This window comes from Melanotaenia boesemani, chromosome 6 (genome assembly GCF_017639745.1).
Source record: "Melanotaenia boesemani isolate fMelBoe1 chromosome 6, fMelBoe1.pri, whole genome shotgun sequence".
In the NCBI taxonomy this organism is placed as follows: Eukaryota; Metazoa; Chordata; class Actinopteri; order Atheriniformes; family Melanotaeniidae; genus Melanotaenia; species Melanotaenia boesemani.
Window position 1 is genome coordinate 10,882,560 of NC_055687.1, and position 25,442 is coordinate 10,908,001.

General features: G+C 42.7%; 2 protein-coding genes across 6 annotated transcripts in view; one reads left to right on the forward strand and one right to left on the reverse strand.

Moving 5' to 3' along the window:
• The window catches only part of mef2d (myocyte enhancer factor 2d), a 134,586-nt gene that overhangs the window by 83,319 nt on the left and 25,825 nt on the right, over positions 1-25,442 (reverse strand). The gene's annotated exons all lie outside the window — the stretch shown is intronic.
• LOC121641196 lies at positions 4,161-23,762 on the forward strand. The gene is made up of 7 exons (XM_041987183.1): positions 4,161-4,198; positions 13,191-13,307; positions 13,467-13,583; positions 13,742-13,847; positions 22,588-22,647; positions 22,851-22,964; positions 23,263-23,762. The coding sequence occupies exons 1-7, from the start codon at positions 4,193-4,195 to the stop codon at positions 23,478-23,480; spliced, it is 738 nt and encodes a 245-aa protein (XP_041843117.1). The 5' UTR covers positions 4,161-4,192; the 3' UTR covers positions 23,481-23,762.

Sequence of the window (25,442 nt, forward strand, 5' to 3'; positions counted from 1 at the left end):
CTCTCATTCGTCACCGTGTGGGGCCCTTCCGCTTAGATTTAGTTCTTAATGATTTTACATCATAGTTGCTGCAACTGGGATCACTAAACCTTAATATATTCTAATGATGGCTGAATACGTCCTGATTTGCTTCATTATTATGAAGGTATCTCTAACATGGTGGACGGTATACACCTGTAAGTTGCTGTGACCCAGCCTAAACCTGCATGAAACATTGTAAAATGTCCTGATTTCAATCTTAAATGCTGTTGGAGATACTGGTCTTCAGCTGAGTGAACTTTCACCTGTAGTAAATTGTAAATATGGTATCAGTGGTCCTTAATTTGTTGTTAATTCTTGTGTAAATTCCAGATGACAAAGATGCAGACCTCTGCAGGGACAGCTGAGACTGTGTTGTCCTCCACAGAGCAGCCTAAAGAGGATCCAAGCACCATTAATGCCAGCATGCAGGTAATGGAATAATGTGGTTCAAACCCAATTTAGCTGCATTTTCTCTATGTTCATGAGATAGGAAGGCGTTGAGAAAACTAACATCATACATACTCGTGTCCAGTGTTGTTCTTCATGGGGCCCACGTGAACCAGAAACCCTGGAACACTTTTGGCTTCCTTACACACCTGATTTCTCTCATTCGTCACCGTGTGGGGCCCTTCCGCTTAGATTTAGTTCTTAATGATTTTACATCATAGTTGCTGCAACTGGGATCACTAAACCTTAATATATTCTAATGATGGCTGAATACGTCCTGATTTGCTTAATTATTATGAAGGTATCTCTAACATGGTGGACGGTATACACCTGTAAGTTGCTGTGACCCAGCCTAAACCTGCATGAAACATTGTAAAATGTCCTGATTTCAATCTTAAATGCTGTTGGAGATACTGGTCTTCAGCTGAGTGAACTTTCACCTGTAGTAAATTGTAAATATGGTATCAGTGGTCCTTAATTTGCTGTTAATTCTTGTGTAAATTCCAGATGACAAAGATGCAGACCTCTGCAGGGACAGCTGAGACTGTGTTGTCCTCCACAGAGCAGCCTAAAGAGGATCCAAGCACCATTAATGCCAGCATGCAGGTAATGGAATAATGTGGTTCAAACCCAATTTAGCTGCATTTTCTCTATGTTCATGAGATAGGAAGGCGTTGAGAAAACTAACATCATACATACTCGTGTCCAGTCTTGTTCTTCATGGGGCCCACGTGAACCAGAAACCCTGGAACACTTTTGGCTTCCTTACACACCTGATTTCTCTCATTCGTCACCGTGTGGGGCCCTTCCGCTTAGATTTAGTTCTTAATGATTTTACATCATAGTTGCTGCAACTGGGATCACTAAACCTTAATATATTCTAATGATGGCTGAATACGTCCTGATTTGCTTCATTATTATGAAGGTATCTCTAACATGGTGGACGGTATACACCTGTAAGTTGCTGTGACCCAGCCTAAACCTGCATGAAACATTGTAAAATGTCCTGATTTCAATCTTAAATGCTGTTGGAGATACTGGTCTTCAGCTGAGTGAACTTTGACCAGTAGTAAATTGTAAATATTGTATCAGTGGTCCTTAATTTGCTGTTAATTCTTGTGTAAATTCCAGATGACAAAGATGCAGACCTCTGCAGGGACAGCTGAGACTGTGTTGTCCTCCACAGAGCAGCCTAAAGAGGATCCAAGCACCATTAATGCCAGCATGCAGGTAATGGAATAATGTGGTTCAAACCCAATTTAGCTGCATTTTCTCTATGTTCATGAGATAGGAAGGCGTTGAGAAAACTAACATCATACATACTCGTGTCCAGTCTTGTTCTTCATGGGGCCCACGTGAACCAGAAACCCTGGAACACTTTTGGCTTCCTTACACACCTGATTTCTCTCATTCGTCACCGTGTGGGGCCCTTCTGCTTAGATTTAGTTCTTAATGATTTTACATCATAGTTGCTGCAACTGGGATCACTAAACCTTAATATATTCTAATGATGGCTGAATACGTCCTGATTTGCTTCATTATTATGAAGGTATCTCTAACATGGTGGACGGTATACACCTGTAAGTTGCTGTGACCCAGCCTAAACCTGCATGAAACATTGTAAAATGTCCTGATTTCAATCTTAAATGCTGTTGGAGATACTGGTCTTCAGCTGAGTGAACTTTCACCTGTAGTAAATTGTAAATATGGTATCAGTGGTCCTTAATTTGCTGTTAATTCTTGTGTAAATTCCAGATGACAAAGATGCAGACCTCTGCAGGGACAGCTGAGACTGTGTTGTCCTCCACAGAGCAGCCTAAAGAGGATCCAAGCACCATTAATGCCAGCATGCAGGTAATGGAATAATGTGGTTCAAACCCAATTTAGCTGCATTTTCTCTATGTTCATGAGATAGGAAGGCGTTGAGAAAACTAACATCATACATACTCGTGTCCAGTCTTGTTCTTCATGGGGCCCACGTGAACCAGAAACCCTGGAACACTTTTGGCTTCCTTACACACCTGATTTTCTCATTCCGTCACCAGTGTGGGGCCCTTCCGCTTAGATTTAGTTCTTAATGATTTTACATCATAGTTGCTGCAACTGGGATCACTAAACCTTAATAGTATTCCTAATGATGGCTGAATACGTCCTGATTTGCTTCATTATTATGAAGGTATCTCTAACATGGTGGACGGTATACACCTGTAAGTTGCTGTGACCCAGCCTAAACCTGCATGAAACATTGTAAAATGTCCTGATTTCAATCTTAAATGCTGTTGGAGATACTGGTCTTCAGCTGAGTGAACTTTGCACCATGTAGTAAATTGTAAATATGGTATCAGTGGTCCTTAATTTGCTGTTAATTCTTGTGTAAATTCCAGATGACAAAGATGCAGACCTCTGCAGGGACAGCTGAGACTGTGTTGTCCTCCACAGAGCAGCCTAAAGAGGATCCAAGCACCATTAATGCCAGCATGCAGGTAATGGAATAATGTGGTTCAAACCCAATTTAGCTGCATTTTCTCTATGTTCATGAGATAGGAAGGCGTTGAGAAAACTAACATCATACATACTCGTGTCCAGTCTTGTTCTTCATGGGGCCCACGTGAACCAGAAACCCTGGAACACTTTTGGCTTCCTTACACACCTGATTTTCTCATTCGTCACCGTGTGGGGCCCTTCCGCTTAGATTTAGTTCTTAATGATTTTACATCATAGTTGCTGCAACTGGGATCACTAAACCTTAATATATTCTAATGATGGCTGAATACGTCCTGATTTGCTTCATTATTATGAAGGTATCTCTAACATGGTGGACGGTATACACCTGTAAGTTGCTGTGACCCAGCCTAAACCTGCATGAAACATTGTAAAATGTCCTGATTTCAATCTTAAATGCTGTTGGAGATACTGGTCTTCAGCTGAGTGAACTTTCACCTGTAGTAAATTGTAAATATGGTATCAGTGGTCCTTAATTTGCTGTTAATTCTTGTGTAAATTCCAGATGACAAAGATGCAGACCTCTGCAGGGACAGCTGAGACTGTGTTGTCCTCCACAGAGCAGCCTAATGAGGATCCAAGCACCATTAATGCCAGCATGCAGGTAATGGAATAATGTGGTTCAAACCCAATTTAGCTGCATTTTCTCTATGTTCATGAGATAGGAAGGCGTTGAGAAAACTAACATCATACATACTCGTGTCCAGTCTTGTTCTTCATGGGGCCCACGTGAACCAGAAACCCTGGAACACTTTTGGCTTCCTTACACACCTGATTTCTCTCATTCGTCACCGTGTGGGGCCCTTCCGCTTAGATTTAGTTCTTAATGATTTTACATCATAGTTGCTGCAACTGGGATCACTAAACCTTAATATATTCTAATGATGGCTGAATACGTCCTGATTTGCTTCATTATTATGAAGGTATCTCTAACATGGTGGACGGTATACACCTGTAAGTTGCTGTGACCCAGCCTAAACCTGCATGAAACATTGTAAAATGTCCTGATTTCAATCTTAAATGCTGTTGGAGATACTGGTCTTCAGCTGAGTGAACTTTCACCTGTAGTAAATTGTAAATATGGTATCAGTGGTCCTTAATTTGCTGTTAATTCTTGTGTAAATTCCAGATGACAAAGATGCAGACCTCTGCAGGGACAGCTGAGACTGTGTTGTCCTCCACAGAGCAGCCTAAAGAGGATCCAAGCACCATTAATGCCAGCATGCAGGTAATGGAATAATGTGGTTCAAACCCAATTTAGCTGCATTTTCTCTATGTTCATGAGATAGGAAGGCGTTGAGAAAACTAACATCATACATACTCGTGTCCAGTCTTGTTCTTCATGGGGCCCACGTGAACCAGAAACCCTGGAACACTTTTGGCTTCCTTACACACCTGATTTTTCTCATTCGTCACCGTGTGGGGCCCTTCCGCTTAGATTTAGTTCTTAATGATTTTACATCATAGTTGCTGCAACTGGGATCACTAAACCTTAATATATTCTAATGATGGCTGAATACGTCCTGATTTGCTTCATTATTATGAAGGTATCTCTAACATGGTGGACGGTATACACCTGTAAGTTGCTGTGACCCAGCCTAAACCTGCATGAAACATTGTAAAATGTCCTGATTTCAATCTTAAATGCTGTTGGAGATACTGGTCTTCAGCTGAGTGAACTTTCACCTGTAGTAAATTGTAAATATGGTATCAGTGGTCCTTAATTTGTTGTTAATTCTTGTGTAAATTCCAGATGACAAAGATGCAGACCTCTGCAGGGACAGCTGAGACTGTGTTGTCCTCCACAGAGCAGCCTAAAGAGGATCCAAGCACCATTAATGCCAGCATGCAGGTAATGGAATAATGTGGTTCAAACCCAATTTAGCTGCATTTTCTCTATGTTCATGAGATAGGAAGGCGTTGAGAAAACTAACATCATACATACTCGTGTCCAGTGTTGTTCTTCATGGGGCCCACGTGAACCAGAAACCCTGGAACACTTTTGGCTTCCTTACACACCTGATTTTCTCATTCGTCACCGTGTGGGGCCCTTCCGCTTAGATTTAGTTCTTAATGATTTTACATCATAGTTGCTGCAACTGGGATCACTAAACCTTAATATATTCCAATGATGGCTGAATACGTCCTGATTTGCTTCATTATTATGAAGGTATCTCTAACATGGTGGACGGTATACACCTGTAAGTTGCTGTGACCCAGCCTAAACCTGCATGAAACATTGTAAAATGTCCTGATTTCAATCTTAAATGCTGTTGGAGATACTGGTCTTCAGCTGAGTGAACTTTCACCTGTAGTAAATTGTAAATATGGTATCAGTGGTCCTTAATTTGCTGTTAATTCTTGTGTAAATTCCAGATGACAAAGATGCAGACCTCTGCAGGGACAGCTGAGACTGTGTTGTCCTCCACAGAGCAGCCTAAAGAGGATCCAAGCACCATTAATGCCAGCATGCAGGTAATGGAATAATGTGGTTCAAACCCAATTTAGCTGCATTTTCTCTATGTTCATGAGATAGGAAGGCGTTGAGAAAACTAACATCATACATACTCGTGTCCAGTCTTGTTCTTCATGGGGCCCACGTGAACCAGAAACCCTGGAACACTTTTGGCTTCCTTACACACCTGATTTCTCTCATTCGTCACCGTGTGGGGCCCTTCCGCTTAGATTTAGTTCTTAATGATTTTACATCATAGTTGCTGCAACTGGGATCACTAAACCTTAATATATTCTAATGATGGCTGAATACGTCCTGATTTGCTTCATTATTATGAAGGTATCTCTAACATGGTGGACGGTATACACCTGTAAGTTGCTGTGACCCAGCCTAAACCTGCATGAAACATTGTAAAATGTCCTGATTTCAATCTTAAATGCTGTTGGAGATACTGGTCTTCAGCTGAGTGAACTTTCACCTGTAGTAAATTGTAAATATGGTATCAGTGGTCCTTAATTTGTTGTTAATTCTTGTGTAAATTTCAGATGACAAAGATGCAGACCTCTGCAGGGACAGCTGAGACTGTGTTGTCCTCCACAGAGCAGCCTAAAGAGGATCCAAGCACCATTAATGCCAGCATGCAGGTAATGGAATAATGTGGTTCAAACCCAATTTAGCTGCATTTTCTCTATGTTCATGAGATAGGAAGGCGTTGAGAAAACTAACATCATACATACTCGTGTCCAGTCTTGTTCTTCATGGGGCCCACGTGAACCAGAAACCCTGGAACACTTTTGGCTTCCTTACACACCTGATTTTTCTCATTCGTCACCGTGTGGGGCCCTTCCGCTTAGATTTAGTTCTTAATGATTTTACATCATAGTTGCTGCAACTGGGATCACTAAACCTTAATATATTCCAATGATGGCTGAATACGTCCTGATTTGCTTAATTATTATGAAGGTATCTCTAACATGGTGGACAGTATACACCTGTAAGTTGCTGTGACCCAGCCTAAACCTGCATGAAACATTGTAAAATGTCCTGATTTCAATCTTAAATTGGAAAGTTGTCGTTCAGTATTTCAAGTCAAAGAGGTTTATTTGTCACATGCACAGTTATACATAGTACAATTGTACAGTGAAATGTGTATTCTGTACCTGCATCCTTTAAGAATAGGAAGAATAAGAATAAGCTAAATATTTATAAAATAGAATAAAATAGAATAGAATAAAAAAGATAAATCTTTTTCTTTTAAATAAGATTAAAGAATAGCAGCATACTTATGCATATTTACATACATATTTACATGTGCAAATAGGAGTGAGAAGTGGCTTTTGTTCTGTTCAGTGCTCAGAGTTGAGCAAGCGGACAGCCAGGGGGAAGAAACTCTTCTTCAGCCTCTCAGTCTTAGTCCTCAGGCAGCGGAAGCGCCGGCCTGATGGCAGTGGAGAGAAGAGAGAGTGTGCGGGGTGGCTGGGCTGACTGAGGATCCTCTTAGCCCTTGACCTGCAACGTTCCACATAAATGTCCTGCAGGTTGGGGAGAGTTGTTCTGGTGGTCCGCTCAGCTGCTCGGACCACCCTTTTTAGGGCCAAGAGGTCCTGCTTTGTGCAGTTCCCCATCCACGTGGTGATGCTCCCACACAGGATGCTCTCAGTGGTGCAGGTGTAAAAGTTCTTGAGCACCCTGAGAGGGAGCTTAAAGTCTCTCAGTCGTCTGAGGAGGAACAGACGCTGTCTGGCCTTCTTCACAGTTGTTGTGATGTGCTGAGTCCAGGTCAGGTCTTGTGATATGGTCACTCCCAGGTACCTGAAAGTGTCCACACGTTCCACCTCAGAGCCACTGATGAGGAGTGGATGGAGGCTCCTCTGCTGTTTCCTGAAGTCCACTATCAGCTCTTTTGTTTTGCTGACATTTAACAGGAGATGGTTCTCCTGGCACCAGACCTCCAGGTGGGAGACCTCCCTCCTGTAGGCAGTCTCGTCGTTGTGGGAGATCAGTCCTACAACGGCTGTGTCGTCAGCAAACTTTATGATGACATTTGAGTCTGAAGTGGCCTCACAGTCATGAGTGTATAGTGAGTATAGCAGGGGGCTGAGCACACAGCCCTGGGGGGATCCTGTGTTGAGGGTGAGGGGAGATGAGGAGTGGTGACCCAGCCTAACCACCTGTGGTCGTCCGGTCAGGAAGCTGTGGACCCACCTGCATAGTGAAGGATTCACTCTTAGGTCAAACAGCTTTGACACTAGTCTGGAGGGGACTACGGTATTAAATGCTGAGCTGTAATCAACAAACAGCACTCTCACATAGTTCCCCTTACCAGTGTCCACATGGGAGAGGGTCTTGTGGAGGAGGAGGGCTATGGCGTCGTCCGTGGATCTGTTTGGCCTGTAAGCAAACTGTAGTGGGTCCAGGGTGGAGGGCAGTGTGGAGGTGATGAAAGTCTTTATCAGTCTCTCAAAACATTTCATCACCACAGATGTGAGGGCTATGGGCCTGTAGTCAGTGGGACTGCTGGGGTTTGGTTTCTTAGGGACCTGGACTATCACGGACTTTTTAAAGCAGGTGGGGATCACACACAGTTTCAGGGAGAGGTTGAATATCTGTGTAAACAGAGGCGCCAGCTGATCAGCACAGGCTTTGAGGACACGTCCGCTGATGCCGTCTGGTCCAGCCGTTTTCCTGGTGTTTACACTTTTAAACACCTTCCTCACGTCACGTTCCGTCACGGTGAATGTCTCCTCCTCTCCAGCTGGGAGCGCAACGGGTGGTCGGTCTCCCGACTCGAAGCGTGCGAAGAAGATATTCAGTTCGTTAGCCAGAGAAGCGTCGGCACTCACCAGATGTGTGTGTGTTGCTTTATAGTCTGTGATGGCACGAAGTCCCTGCCAGAGTCCCCTGGAGTCAGACTGTTCCATCTGATGCTCCAGTCTACGTCCTTAGCGTTGTTTGGCCTCCTTCACCGCCCTCCGGACGTTGTATGAAGCAACCTTGTATTCCTCCATGTTCCCAGTGGCGAGGCCGGAGTTATAGGCAGCTGTGCGGGAGCGCAGAACATCGCGGATAGATTTGTCCACCCACGGCTTCTGGTTTGGAAAGGCTCGGGTGATCCTCTTAGGCGTTGTATCTTCCACAAGCTTTCCAATAAATCCCATAACAGCTTCCGTAAACTCCTCGATGTCTCCGCCCGCGCTGCTGCGGAACATGTCCCAGTCGGCTGATTCCAACGCACCCTGTAGAGCGGCCTCTGATTGGTCAGTCCACCGCGTTACTTCTCTCACCACAGGTAGCTCCTGCTTGAGCTTCTGTTTATATTTTGGCATGAGAAGAACAGCGGTGTGGTCTGACTTCCCAAAGGGGGGAAGGGGCTTGGCTTTGTAGCCCTCCTTGAAGGGAGAGTAGCAGTGGTCTAAAGTCCTCTCTCCTCTGGTGGGGCAGTTGATGTGTTGGGTAAACTCCGGCATCACCTTTGTCATGTTGGCACGATTAAAGTCTCCGGCTACGATGAGAGCCGCTTCACGCTGACTAGCCTGAAGGGTGGAGATAGCTTCATGTAGCTCTGATAGTGCAGCATTTGTGTCCGCCTGGGGTGGAACATAGACGGCGCTGATGATAACCGAAGTAAACTCACGGGGCAGGTAATGAAATGAAATGAAATGAAAAATACTTTATTAATCCCAAAGGGAAATTCAATATTGTAGTAGTAGTAAATTTTTAGTAAAACAATGACATTAATTAATTAAGGGCTTTGTTCTTCAGCCTGATAGCTGCTGGAAGGAAGGATCTTCTGTATCTCTCTGTCTTGCATCGGACTTGAACAAGCCTCCCACTGAACACACTCTGTTGTTTCGTCACGGCGTTGTGTAGAGGGTGTGAAGGATCTTCCATTATCTTCGTCAGCTTGTACAGAATTCTTTTTTTGATGATCAACTCCAGCGGCTCCAGAGTTACTCCAAGCACAGAACCAGCTTTCTTGATCAGTTTGTTAATTCTTTTCAAGTCTCTGGTTCTGATGCCGCTGCCCCAGCAGATTGCTGCAAAGCTGATTGCACTTTCAACAACAGACCTGTAGAACATTTGCAACATTTTGGTGCAGACGTTAAAAGATCTCAGCTTCCTTAAGAAGTAGAGTCTGCTCTGACCTTTCTTGTAAATGTACTCAGTGTTGCTTTTCCACTCAAGTCTGTTGTCCAGCTGAACTCCAAGGTACTTGTATTCCTCCACCACCTCCACCTCCTCTCCCATGATGGAAACACTTCTATGTGTGTTCTTGTTCCTCCTGAAGTCAACAATCATCTCCTTTGTTTTCTTGGTATTCAAGATGAGATGATTGTCACCGCACCATTTCACAAACTGACCGACCAGTTCTCTGTACTCTGCTTCTTGTCCATCACTGATACACCCAACAACTGCTGAGTCATCAGAGTATTTCTGCAGATGACAGAACTCAGAGTTGTACTGGAAGTCTGAGGTGTACAGCGTGAATAGAAATGGTGAAAGTACAGTCCCTTGTGGTGTTCCAGTGCAGCTGACCACCATCTCAGACACACAACCTTTCAGTCTCACAAACTGTGGTCTGTTTGTGAGGTAGTCGTAAATCCAGGTGGTTGTGGAGGGATCCACCTGGAATTTCTGCAGCTTCTCACACAGCAGAGCAGGCTGAATCGTATTAAAAGCACTTGAGAAATCAAAGAACATGACCCTCAAAGTGCTGCCTGACTGGTCCAGATGAGAGTGGGCTCTCTGAAGCAGGTATATGATGGCATCTTCAACCCCAAGCCCATTACGGTATGCAAACTGTAATGGGTCCTGAAAGGTGTTCACCTGCTTGCTGAGGTGAGCCAGTAAGAGTCTCTCCAGGACTTTCATGATGTGAGATGTCAGGGCGACTGGTCTGTAGTCTTTTGGTTCAGCTGGTTGTGGTTTTTTAGGCACTGGAACAAGGCAGGATGTTTTCCACAGCACCGGGATTCTTCTCTGGCTCAGGCTGGTGTTGAACAGGTGCTGGAGAATCGGACATAGCTGTTTTGAGCAGGTCTTGAGAACTCTGGGACTGACACCATCTGGACCTGCAGCCTTGTTCTGGTTCAGTTTCACCAGTTGTTGCATGATTTGGTTACAGGAGACAGACAGAGTAGAGGTGGAGGCAGAGGGGGTTTCAGGAAGTCCTGATGTGGAGGGAGATGAGGTTGTGTCCAGGTCCTTGACTGAGCTGCAGGGTGACAGAGTGGAGGTGTGACAGGAAAGCTGTGGGCTCATGGAGGGTGTGTGGCTAGTTGGGGTTGAAGCAGGAGGTGAGCTAAACCTATTGAAGAACATGTTCAGTTCATTCGCTCTGTCCAGACCTCCATCAGTCTGATCCTCCTTTATCCCGAAGCCAGTGATCTTCTTCATTCCTGACCACACATCCCTCACATTGTTTTTCTGAAGCTTACTTTCCAACTTCTTCCTGTAGTCCTCCTTGCACTTCTTCATTTGTGTTTTAAGTTGTTTTTGTGTGGACTTCAATAACTCCCTGTCTCCATCCCTAAAAGCTTTCTTTTTGGTGTTCAGCAGCTTTTTCAGGTCACTGGTGATCCAGGGTTTGTTATTGGGGAAGCACCTCACTGTTCTTGTTGGAACGGTGCTGTCCACACAGAAGTTAATATAATCTGTCACACACTCAGTCAAGGCATTGATGTCATCTCCATGAGGTTCACATAGGACGTTCCAGTCTGTAGCCTCGAAGCATCCTCTCAGAGCATCTTCAGCTTCATTAGACCAGGTTCTAATAGCCTTTCTAATGACTGGTTGTTGCTGAACGATGGGCTTGTAGGAGGAGGAGAGAAGAACTAGGTTATGGTCTGATCTTCCTAAAGGTGGCAGGGCAAAGGAGCTGTATGCATTTTTAATATTTGCATAAAATAAGTCCAACGTTTTGTTTTCTCTGGTGGAGCAGCTGACAAACTGTTGGAAAGTTGGTAGAGTTGCAGAGAGGGAGATGTTGTTAAAATCTCCAGAGATCGCCACAAATGCGTTTGGATGTTGTGTTTGAAGCCTGGCCACTACAGAGTTAATGACATCACAGGCTGCGTCTGGAGCGGTACCAGGTAATATATATACCGCTATCAGAATAACGCATGTGAACTCTCTGGGTAAATAATACGGGCGGAGACTCACAGCTAGCAGTTCAATGTCTCTTTTGCAGATCTTCTCTTTAACAGTGACATGTTCAGGATGACACCAGCGCTGGTTTACCAGCACCGCAATTCCACCTCCCTTCAGCTTCCCGCTGAGTTGTTTATTGCGGTCTGCACGGACCGTCCTGAAGCCGTGTACAGACGCATTACAGTCTGGGATGTGTTCCTGCAGCCATGTCTCGGTGAAGCACATAATACTGCACTCTCTGTATTCTTTAAGAGACCTGGTTAGCACCTGAAGTTCATCAATTTTGTTAACTAGCGATCTCACGTTTCCCATAACAACCGTTGGAAGAAACGGTTTGAATCGCCACCGTTTTTCTCTCTGCCTCGCTCCTGCCCTGCATCCTCTTCTCTTTCTTTTCAACTCCGTTGGGATTTGAAGTGTTGTTTCACTGATAATCTTGAGTTTGGAGAGTTTAATCAGTTGATCCCGATGGTAAACAAGTCTCGTTGCCATGGAGACTCACAACAACAAGTCTTGCAAAAAAGAAAAAAATATTCAGAAAAATCTCCCGTATAGCACAGCCTCTGACCAGCGCGAAAAATCTACCCGAACAGACACAGATTGACAGCTGATGTCTTAAAAAAGACGGCTATATTGCAAAAAATCACAAGTTAAAAACAGAGCTACTACTACAGTTGCTGCTGCCACCTAGCGGCGCATTCTAGAATTGTATATTAATAATATATATATAATAATAATATATATATATATTAATAATATAAATAGAATGGGGACGACACTTAAGCGTCAGGAGCTCCAGGTTAGGCGAACAGGGCTGCTTCAGTGTGACGATGTTCTTACTATCACACCATTTATTATTGATCATCAAGCACACCCCTCCGCCTCTCTTTTTCCCCGACTCACTCGTTCTGTCCATGCGATGAACGGATAGGAACTCCACTGGTTGTACGGCGTGATCAGGTATGAGAGGAGACAGCCATGTCTCGGTGAGACAAATAATGTTGCAGTCCCGTATGTCCCTCTGGTACTTTAGCCGGGCTCTGAGCTCGTCCAGCTTGTTCTCCAGTGACTGGACATTTGCCAGTAAGATGCTAGGCAGTGGCGTGCGGTGTGCTCTACGCCTCAACCTTTCTCTTACGCCGGCTCTTTTCTCCCGAGGCTTACTCCGTGACCTGGGCCCCCCACGTCCTCCTTTGTTTGTGTCGGCCCTCTGGCGCAAGATGTCTTGAGGCCAAGCCGGGTCAACATAAAAGGGTCTTAGAATACAGTTTGAGTACTGTAATCCAAGGTTAAGCCGTGTCTGCCTGTCATAAGTGGTATGACAGAGTGCAGGAGAGCTTAGAGAGTTAAAAATAAGGGAAAAGAGTACTATGTATGTATGCATGTATCTGTTTGAATTGATATTTTCTGTAAAGTTATGTTTTTGAGTTAGACATGTGTTCCTTTCCTTTGTGATCATTTTAACATTCATTGTGGTTCAGTCAAACAAATATGTTTAAAATCATAAAATCAATCCACCTGTACACTACTGAGATTGTTTAATATTTCAGATACAAAAGTGCTTTTTTAATTGCCTTGCTGGTAATGATTTTTTCATTTTTGTGTTTATATTTAGGTTTTCCAAGGGCTTTCCCTTGTTGACTATCCAGAAAGTGATGAATCAGAAGACGGTTCTACAAATCTCAATTCTTTGGCATACTGTGACAAGGTTGTTCGAAAGAAGAGAAGAATGGTAAACATTTTATCCCCCATACATTTTAATGCTGCTCGGATATTAATGATGTGTGTTTTCTTTGTATTTTTTATATAATCTGTGTCCTATTTGCTTTAATAAGGAGTCCACAGAAAATAGTTTTAATTTAATTTTAGCTTGACATAATGCTTCTTGCAGAACCATTGTGTACGACCTTCTCCTCAATCCCCCTACAATTCAAATGAAAGTGTAGTGGAAGATAGTGATGACAATAATGACTACATTCCAAAGCTCAGAAGAACCAAAAGCATTCTGGTATGTGCCTCACACCTGAAAGCAGGGTTAAAACATTATTTACCAGCCAATCGGATTAACTCTCTCCTCTAATCTTTTTCAATATTTTTTATATTTTCCTCTAATATAAAATGTGGCTGAATGGAACAACTAAACCTCAATCTAATTACTCTTTTCAGATGGATGGAGTGCCAGATTTTTCTGATGCTCTCTATGATTCAAATGATGACAACACAGAGGGTCCTTCTACGTCAAAATCTGCACGGTATCACAAAGGCAAATCCTGTAAGCTTCCTTTTCTCTACTGATTCTAATAAATCATGTTAATTTTTTGGTATTTAGCAATGTAAGGAAAATATTAGTCTTTTAGACTAATTTTTAGATTGCTTATCTTTCAATCCCTTTATTGTTACCAGAGAGAAATTGGTTTTGCATTCTCAAAAGACATACATTACAAATAATCCAAAGTAAAATCAGAACAAATGGCATAAGTCAAAAAATTGATTCTCACAATCCAGTAACGATAACAAAAAAAAGTAAGATAAATATAATCTCGACTTGAACAAAAATCAAGACCAACTAGGTCACCTTAGTGGCTATTACCATTTTAGTAGGTGAACAGCAGTAGGGACAAAACAACACCTTAAAGACCCACTCTGGTGAAAATCATGTTTTTCATGTTGTGGTATTTATCTGATGCAAGAGGGCATATCTTGTGAAAAATGGGCTTTTCTGAGTATTTCTGCATTTAAATTATTCTGAACCAGTGGTGGACAGAAAAAGGCAAACTCAGACAGACCCTCATTTACAAGTTATAGTGGCTACACCTTTCAAACAAAAAAAAAAACTTTTTCTCGCCACTCTTGCAGGACGCAAAGGTTTCTGACGCGTTTAACTTGGTCCAAAAACTGAAGCAAAACAGATATATAAAATGACTTTGGTTTATTACAAAAGCCAAGGTTTACAAAAACTGGTCACATCTCTGAAAACCTGTAGTGACGGTCAGATTAACAAAAAACGTTCGAGATAAAATAAAATATCAACCGTGACGACGACGGTCAGAAAACTGTTGCTCCTCGTCCTGCTCTATTAATTAGCCTTTTACCCTAAGCATGCGCACTACTAAAAGCAGAACTGTGCGCCTCACCCTCATCAAATGCAGGACATTTAAAGGGAGCTTAATTTAGTGACCAAGAATAAACACTTAACATATAAAACAATACAAAATATAACCAAATGCCTCTTAATAAAGCAAATAATGAATTACTCCTAATAACTAAATTTTTCTAATCAGATGTTATGTACAGAATAAACATAATTTTTATATGGCTCTAACATCCCGGCCCCTAATTGTTCTTGTGAGCTACAAAACAATTACTTTTACATGTTCTTAGAGCCATACAAGTAATGTTTCAAAAGAAATAAGTAAAATAATGTCCACAATAACTTGATCTTCTTAAATCCATAACAAGTTGAGCAACAAGCGGATATCTTCAACAGACTTTCTGGTGGATGAGTGCAAAAACAAAAGAAGGGAAAAATGGAGTCAGAGGTTCCAGAACATGACTCATCGTTGGAGACCAGCCTTTACCGCTGTCTCTATTGTGACATGTGAAAGATGGCTACATGTCGCCTTCGAGCAGCATGCAGAGCTTGGAGACAGGTCGAAGAAGGACACTCGTTCTGGTTTTCACCTTAGCCTGACGAACATGCCCTCTGTTGTCCTTCATTGTTTCGATCACTCGACCCATAACCCAAGAATTTCTTGGGGCTGTGTCATCGACGATGAGAACAATATCACCTTCTGTGATGTTCCGTTTTGGACGACACCATTTCTGCCTCTGTTGTAAAGTCAGCAAATATTCTTTCGTCCAGCATCTCCAAAATAAGTCACTCAGGTATTGGATCTGCCGCCACCTGCGTCTAGAGTAGATGTCACTCCTGTCAAAGACACCTGGTGGTAATGGAGTTTTGGCTTTTATCAACAGCAGGTGATTCGGGGTTAAAGCGTCCAAGTCATGTAGATCATTGGAGACTGTTGTGATGGGACGGCTGTTTAGGATAGCTTCAACTTCACACAGCAAAGTCTGCAGCCCTTCTTCATCAACTGTTTGCTGCTTTACAACTGAGTTGAGCACCTTCCTTATTGTCCGTATTTGCCGCTCCCAAATACCACCAAAATGTGACGCTGCAGGCGGATTGAATATCCAAGTGATCCCTTTTTCTAACAAGGTGTTTTGAATCTTTGCACCATTCAAAGCTTGCACTGCTTCACGCAGTTCACGCTCATCTCCTACTAGGTTTGTTCCGTTGTCAGCGAATTAGCTTGACCTGCCCTCTTCGAGCGATGAATCTGCGCAATGCATGAATACAGGAACTCGTATCCAGAGAGCTTGCAAGCTCAATATGTACAGCTCTCATTGTTAAACAGGTGAAGACTACACCATACTTCTTGATCATGGTCCGGCCTCTTTTAATTTCAAAAGGACCAAAGTAATCCATACCAACATTTGTGAACGGTGGGTCATCAGGTACAAGTCTTTCACTGGGTAAATCTGCCATGATTTGATCTCCTGGTTTTCCATGCTGCCGTTTGCAAGTCACACATCTTGATAGAACTGTCCGGATGGCTGAATGTGCTCTTAATATCCAGTAATGCTGTCGCACCTTTGACAAGACATGATTTCTGCCGCTGTGCCCAAGATCTTCATGCACTGATGCAAGGATAATGTACGTAATGCGCATATCTTTGGATAAGATTACAGGATGTTTTAGCTCTTCTTGCATTGCAGACTTATTCAACCTGCCACCAACCCTTAATATGTCGTTCTGCATGACAGGTTACAGTTGAGAAAGACAGCTCCCCTTTGGCATCAGTTTTCCTTCCTGAATCATGGTGATTTCTTTGTGGAATCTTTTTTCTTGACTGAAACGGATCACCGCCAACTCTGCCTCCACAATGTCACTCACAGAGATGGACTGACTTGGAAGGGAAGCCTTAAAGTCTGTCATTTGTTTCTCAAGCTCAAACCTTTGACTTTTTTCATCAAGCCTTCTTGCTTCAAGAGACGTTTTTAAGTCTTTTCTTTTTTGAGCCAAGAGCTTCAACATGTGTTTCAGTCTGAGGAACCATGCTACACCACGCTTCAGGCGATACCAACTTGAATATTGATGAATAAGTTGTGATGTTGCATCCATGTTCTCATTGATGCCAAGTGTGCAAACAGAAACTTCTTTGACCTCTGGGTCACAGCTGAGCGGCTGACTTATGCTCAGAGGGATATCTGGCCACTCAGATTCTGGCTTTGTCAGGAAGTCTGGGCCCTTGATCCAGGTTTCTGCCTTTAGAAAGGCATCCGTAGTAAGTCCTCTGGAAGCAAAGTCTGCTGGATTGGCAGAGGAGTTCACAAATCTCCATTTAGACACCTCTGACTTGTCTCTTATTGCAGCAACACGATTGGCAACAAACTTATGGTACCTTGCACTTTCATTTCGAAGGTGCTGAAGGACTGAAGTGCTGTCGGTCCAAAAGACAGACTCATCCAGGTTAAGATCAAGTTCTTCTTTCATTATCATGTCCATTTTTGCGGCTACAACTGCGGCTGTGAGCTCAAGTCGGGGAATGGTAACTGGCTTTAGTGGCGTGACCCTGGCTTTTCCAATAACAAAAGCACTGTGAAGCTGGTTTTGCTTGTTTCTGGAGACCAGGTAGGTGACTGAACCATAACCCTTCTCACTTGCGTCAGCAAAGTGGTGGAGCTGCGCTGATATGGTCAGTGGGTTGTCACCCACTGTTCCCATTGCAGAGAGAGAGTTTCTGGCATGTTGTCATCCCAAGCATGCTTGGTTCTGCATAGCTCCTGCAGAATCTGTTTCACAGGAAGGATGAGTGGTGCCAAAATCCCAAGTGGGTCATATATCGAGCTCACCATTGAAAGTACTCCTCTCCTTGTCAGTGGCTTGTTCTGAATAATGACTCTAAACTTAAGAGTGTCTGACTCCACACACCACTGAACTCCTAAGGCTCTTTCAACTGGGAGTTGATCTTTTCTTAAGTCCAGTTCCTTGATTTCTTTAGCCAAGTCATCTTCCGGTAATGATGCCAGTACTGCTCTGCTGTTGGAAATCCATTTAGTCAGCTTGAAGCCACCTGTGTTACATAAAGCCAGAAGATCTTGAATGAGAGCAACTGCCTGTTCCTCAGTCGCAACAGACTTGAGGCAGTCATCAACATAGAAGTTCTTCAGCACTGTGCTTATTGCCTCGGAGCTGAAACTTTCTTGATGATCTTCAGCACATTTCCTTAATGCAAAATTTGCACAGCTTGGTGACGACGTTGCACCAAACAGGTGAACCACCATTCGGTATTCCTTCAGTTCTTGGCTGAGGTCACCCTGTGGCCACCACAGAAATCTGAGCATGTCAGTGTCTTCTTTGGGAACTTTAACCTGATAAAACATGCTTTCAATATCTGACATGAAGGCAACTGGCTCCTGTCTAAATCTTGTCAGCACACCTATGAGGGAGCTTGTCAGGTCAGGTCCTTGTAGCAAGTGAGAGTTCAACGAAGTGCTTTGATATGAGGCTGCACAGTCAAACACCACTCGCAGCTTGTGTTTGGTGGGGTGATAAACCCCGTGATGCGGAATATACCATATTCTGTCAGACTCTTTATGAACTTTGTTCATGGGGACCTCCTCTGCGTAGCCTTTGTCCAGTGTGTCAGCCATGAACTTTTCATATTCTTGATGAAACTTCTCATTTCTTAACAGCTTCCGTTTCAGGCTTTCCATCCTCTGTACTGCAACAGCATGGTTGTTAGGGAATGCAGCATTTTTCTCCTTAAAGGGTAAACCAATGCTATAATGACCATCAACAAATGTCACTGACTGTGAAACAGAGTCCATGAACTGTCTGTCCTCACAAGACATCTCCAGTTTTCCAGTTAGTTGGTGTTCAGGGAAGTCATACCTCATCTGCTGTTGAGTGAGCTCTTCTAGCCTTGCCACTGAAATCCTGTTTGCTGTAACCTGAGGCCACTCAGCAACTTTTTTACAGTGGTTGACTTATCTTAACAAAGGCCCATTAATTGTCCAGCCAAACACAGTCTTTATAGCATACGGCCCATTCCCCTTGCTGTTAATTACCTTCCATGGTTCTAGCGCTTTTGGGACGTTTGCTCCGATCAGCAAACCTATTTCTGCATCAACCTGTTTAAGCTGAACCTCTTTTAAATATGGCCATTTGTCTATGTCACTTTGTTGTGGGACATTCACTTTTTTGACTGGAATTTCTGTTTGCGAGAAGACTTGAGGGAGATCCATAAATCTCTCTTCATCCAAGCTGCTGACTTCAAGCCCTTTGACAACATTTGTGTTGATGATCTCCTCCTTTCCCATGGTGCGGAGCAAAATGTTGCCACTTTTTCCTGTAACCTTTAGGTCTTTCATCAGCTGCTCTGTGCAGAATGTTCCGGTGCTGCCTGGATCCAGGAACGCGTAAGTAACAACTGTTCTATTACTTTTTGCGCACCTGACCTTCACTGGTACGATAGAAACTGCACAAGGTGCTTCTCCGGCCCCAGTGCAACCACAAATTTCACCATCAGTTGGTAGCATTGAATGTGGAACTTGTTGCTTGTTTTTCTCACCTTCACCAACAGAGGGAGACACATCCTTGTTCAAATGCAGAATGGTGGGGTGCTTCCGTGAACATGTTTGACATGTGAGTCTTTGTTGACAGCCTTTGCTCAAATGCCCCTGTGATAGACATCCAAAGCACAGACCATTCGATTTGAGAAACTCAAGTTTGTCCTTGTGAGGTTTTTCCTTCAGCAGTCTGCAAACATCAATGTTATGACCCATTTTCTGACAGAAGAGACACTGTTTTTTGCTTGTGTAACCACTGTCTTCTTTTGCCTTTTTAACCTGCTCTGTATTTCTTGACACTGGTGTTACATCCGTAGCAAAGCTGTTTTTCTTCTCTTTTACTTTTACAGTGCTCTCCTTTCTTGTGTTAGGTTTACTTCCATCCCTGGATGGAGCAGCCTCTTGTATGTTGCCAAACAACGGATGAGACGTAATTTTTGCCTGTTTGTCCACAAAACTAACCAAATCTGCAAACCTAGCCCTCATTCCGGTCCTCTCTTGGATGTCACAAGCAACCCCCCTCCACTTGTCTCTTAACTTGAAGGGAAGTTTGGAGATTACTGCCCTCATGTTAGAAGGACTATCCATTTCCTCAATGTACTCCATGCTGTCTACTGTATTACAACAACTAGTGAGGAACACAGCAAACTCAGTGAGAGCTTCTCCATCTTCGGGTTTAATAACAGGCCAATTTAGTGTTCTTTCAATGTAAGCAGATGCAATAGTGTATTCATTTCCAAAATGTTTGTTTAAAAGCTTCTTGGCTTCTGCATAACCTCTGTTTGTGTGCATATGGGAACAACTTCGGACTAGAACTTTTGGTCTTCCGCGAGTGTATTGCTCAAGGAAATACAACCTGTCTCTGTTATTGTCTGTTCTTTCTTCAATCCCATGCTCAAATGCTTTCATGAAGAAACCAAACTCTAACGGATCTCCGTCAAAGATGGGGATATCCAACCGTGGAAGGCTAGACACCTTCTGTTGCTTAACTAGAAGCTCTGTGATTTCGTTTTGACGCTGCATGACGCTCAGCAAATCTCTAATATTAGCAACTTTGTTTTGTTCTGTACTGGGCTGTCCATGTGAATCCATATCTGGCTGAGTGGGTCTGTTCACAACCTTTGAACTCCTTTGAGCTACAGCATTTTGCATAAGGTCTGGCCTTGTGCGTTCATCTCTGCTATTAGACTGCACGGATCGGAAGCTGCGCTCACTGCTTCGGCTTGCAGCAGTATTTAGATAGGTAGCCATTCCATCCACAGGTTCTGCACGAACACTGTAAGCTGGCTCCTTTAAAGTTAACAACACCTCAAGCTTTGCATCAGCCATGGCAATAGCTGTTTTCAACTCCAACTCCTCTTTTCTGGCCTTAAGGGCTGCCTCCTCTTTCTCTAGCTCTTGTTTTTGTTTCAATGCATCAGCACGTGCTAACAGAGCTGCCTTCTGAGCTTCACCCTTGAGCCTAGTAGAAGATGTAGTAGAGGACACGCTTGAAGATGTCACCGAAGATCCCTTGCTATTCCTCTTGTCATGCTTAGATGACACCATGGAAGCACTGTCTGCTGGCCCAATTTCAACATCAGCCGCTTTTTCCTCCTCTGACCGCTTTTTAGCTGCTTTCAGCCAACTCTCAACTTTCTCCACAAAGGATTTCAGGTAGCTGGCCTTTGGCTCAAACCACTGCACCTGATCCTGGTGCAGTTCCTCATCACTAAGATGTTCTTTAATGCTGTCATTTACTCTACAGAACTCCGTATATGTGTTTGCAAAGTCAGAGTTTATTTTAGCAGCAACCTCTTCAGCATTACCATCATCCTCCATAAGAGCTTCAATTTCCTTTATCTTTTTGGTAAGACAACCTAACTTAGCTTTCCTTGTTCCTTTAAGCTGGTTAAGCTTCTCCTCCAGCGCTTTAAGAGTAGGCCTTGACACTCTTTTTGCGTCTTTTTCAATCTCTGATGGCTCCATGGTAAAAGCTTCACAAACCCTTCATGCAACTTGGCACTTTTACTGATGAAAGTCACTCAAAAGTATCCGAACTGGAGCCATTATTCTTCAATATAGTAAGGACACGTCCTTACTTTATGTAACGAGCCGTTTCGGTCCCGGTCCGACAGACGGCGTCTTCTTTTATCCAGCCGATTATTATTTTCCACGTGACCATTTCTCCTGCTCAGACACCGCGTGCGCCCAATTAAGCCTGAGCGCTGCGGTTATCTCGATAAATCCTCTTGTTCAGGAGCAGTTTTCTGACTTTTTATAGTGGCTAAACCTTTCAAACAAAAAAAAACTTTTTCTCGCCACTCTTGCAGGACGCGAAGGTTTCTGACGCGTTTAACTTGGTCCAAAAACTGAAGCAAAATGGATATATAAAATGACTTTGGTTTATTACAAAAGCCAAGGTTTACAAAAACTGGTCACATCTCTGAAAACCTGTAGTGACGGTCAGATTAACAAAAAACGTTCGAGATAAAATAAAATATCAGCCGTGACGACGACGGTCAGAAAACTGTTGCTCCTCGTCCTGCTCTATTAATTAGCCTTTTACCCTAAGCATGCGCACTACTAAAAGCAGAACTGTGCGCCTCACCCTCATCAAATGCAGGACATTTAAAGGGAGCTTAATTTAGTGACCAAGAATAAACACTTAACATATAAAACAATACAAAATATAACCAAATGCCTCTTAATAAAGCAAATAATGAATTACTCCTAATAACTAAATTTTTCTAATCAGATGTTATGTACAGAATAAACATAATTTTTATATGGCTCTAACACACGTCATAAACCCACATGGCGGGGCTACAAGCTCCTATCTTGCCCTCTTCTCTGACCTTTTCATTAGTTCTGAATACTTAAAAAAAAAAAAAACAAACAAACAAACAAACAAAAAAAAAATGTGGATTTTGATTCATGGTTTCCTTACTTATTGACCACTTTTAGGATTAAACTATGAATGTTGAGAATAATTCCGATACATTTCCAAGGAAGCATCCATTTTGTTCTACTACACATTAAGGTTTTTTTTCCTTTTAAATAAATTGTCTGTTTTTTTTATTTGTTTCAACCCTGGTAAGCAATGGTAATTCAATTCACATTTGCTTAGTTTTTCTTCTTATATTTTTGTTACTATAGTAACAACTTTGTTTCAACAAGGATTATATGGAATGACTACGTAACCTTATTAAGTTTTATGGCATTACTCAACTATCAAAACCGCTTTTGTAGAAGTATGGAAACAATAATTTCAAGATGACTAGGCTTAAATATCTAAATTTGTCTTAAATATTTCAGTTTATTTTTCAGAACAGTATTTATGAAGAGCAGTTAAGTACATTTGACTACAATCAACCTCTTAATGTTTTCTGTGCCAGGTGATTGTGTGCCCGGAGCAAAGGGGACAGTAGAGGGACATGTGAGATCCCAACAAGAAGGTACTATCACAGTGTGTGCCAAACGCCAGATACTGAATAAAATGAACTGTATTGTTTTTTCTCATCTTTAACAGACCTACATTATTTTTAGAATTTATACCCCTTCTGACTTTGTTTTGCTATTGTGACAGCCAGCAAAGTTTGTCTTTACTTGTGGGATGAGTAAAGTATTTCTATTTTTGTTTAATCTTTTATGTATTCAGATACTGATATACCTGAAGCAGCGATGTCAGAAGGGGAGGTCAGCTTGACATCCCAGCTAGCCTGTACCCCCAGAGAAAGCAACCTAAACCAGAAGAGGGCAACTCAACAGAGAGGTCATCAATGTTTTTTTTTTCCCCCCTTTGATCAGAACTGCTCTTTATTAACTGTTCTTGAGCACCATCTCTAAATTAGGCACATGATAAGACACTGGGCTAAACTCTTAAGTTTGTTGTCTACTAAAATGCAAGTAATAGAGGGGCACATCAACATACCACCTAGTTCAGAGATATAGATAAATCTGGTTTTGCATATGTTTGGGACAGTCACTTCTGCAAGACATGCAATCACCAATCATTTAAAAAATCTGAATAAGGATTACTGTTCTGTAATGTGATGTTCTTCTTTCCTCAGGTAAACAAACCACTGTCAAAAGAAGCTGGACATCAGAAGAATGTGGTGCAGTACAAAAGCATTTGAGGAATTTCATTATAATAAATCAAGTTCCGGGTAAGAAAGACTGTGAACAGTGCATCAGTGCAGAACCTGAAGCCCTAAAAAATAGAGACTGGAGAGCTGTCAAGTTTTTCATCAAAAATCGCATAAAGGCGATGAAAAGAAAAATGCTATGAGAAGCATTATTGTAAAAAGCGTAAAAAGAATGGCTTTGTTTCACCACCTTAGTTTTTTTTTTTCTTTTATAAAAACACTTTATTCTTTCAGATATTGGACACAGAAATTTAATTAGTTTTTTCTAAAGAAGTGTTCTGTTTTTTTTGTTTTTTTTTTTATAACTAATCGCAATACAGATTGATTTTTTTTGGGGGGGGGGATGTGTCAAAGCTCTGAAACGAAAAACACGTTCATGTACTTCTGTATCATTTGCCAATGTTCTTCAAAAATACAGTGTTGGCTGAGAACAATTTCTGTCATTTCTGGTGTGTTTATTACAAAAGTAACACTGGGGGCCAAAAAGGGTGTGAACTGGGTGGTTGGTGGTGCAAGATCAAACTAGTTTACTTTAGAATACAAATTCCTGATTCAAACTTGGTTTCTTTAACAAGGTAAAAGGATAAATGAAAAAGTGTCAATAAGTCAAATAAGAGTGGTCCCTGCTAAGATATCAAAAGTGGAACATAAATGTGTATCAGGATGGACCTCTTAAGTACAGAGTGTTAGAGATGGACCCCACAGTTGACGGAAAATCTGGCGTGTGTTAGGTGGACCTCACAAGTGCTTAATGTTAGAAATGGACCCCAGAAGTTACCACAAAACGGACATGGACAAAAAAGTGTTGAAAATGGCTGATTTAAGGTGATGTTTGGAATTGAGATTTTTTTTTAGTCTTGCCTGATTTTTTGTAGAGGTCTACAACCACTGGAAAGGGGGGACCCCACAATTGTGTGTAAAACTTTTGGGCCTCGAGAGGGAGGAAAACAAGTATGTGTGTGTGTGTGTGTGTGTGTGTATGTCACAAGAGTGAGGAATTAACTAGCTGCCTAGCTGAGGTTGTCACAATGCACACCAATCTGTCCCCCATGCACATGTGTGAGTGTACACCTTCCATCTGGATCATGAGCTGCTGGCAGCAGGAGGGCAGCTGCTTACATACCTTTTGTTCCACCGAACCCTTAGAAGCCCCCTTCAACCCAATCCACTAAATCTATATGTGCACGCACACAGACACACAGCACCACCACACACATATCTACTTGCATGCTCAGCTGTTGGAGAGTTTAACACACCGGTAATGTCTCGTGCCGTTCAGCCAGAACTTTTAACATCCGATTTTTTAAATGACTCCACTGCTGTCAAACTTCAGCAACTACACCGCCACATTTCCACCTCCCTGTCAGCTCCGATGAAGGCGGCTGTTGACACTTTTGATCTATGTCTAAAGCAATGGAAATCAAAAGTAACCCTCATGGATCTGAACTTTCTGAATGCTGTTAGATGAGCGCAGATAGGACTGTAAAATGAGAGAGTGGCTTTCTGTGACTGTTTGCGACAGCGACTCTGCTTCCCAAGAAATGAATCTCAGCCCAAGCCCTTTCATGACCTTGAAATCTCCGAGGGGGCCTGATAGGGTGTGGGAAATGGGAGGCCAGGAGTCTGCTAAACAGTTGTGTCATTGAGTTTCTACACAACACAGCAAATGAATGTATGGGTGCAGGCACGTATGTGCCCAGAGCGTAGTGGTTTAAATAAGGGCAGAAAATTCCAAAGACCAATTTAATTTTGAAGCAGCAACTTATATGGATAAGTCTCGAAGGGAGAACAGGGAAAAAATGCTCTCCTTATGTATCTGGAGCAGGAAATCTGCCCATGGAAAAATATACAAGACCACTAAACACAACATTTCTAATGTCAGAACACAGCAAGCGTAAGTGCTCAGATGGTCTTATCTCTCTATCCTTTTTCCAGGTTTTTCCCTCTCCTTGCTCTCTACATTTGTCATCCGTGTTCACGACTGCCTGGGGCCCACCATGTTTAACACACGATTTTGGCCCAGAGCCTAAAATGGGGATCTATGAGGCTACCTCCGCTCTTCCTGACAGAAACACAAGCGCTGGCCAAGACTGTGTGGTGTTAGC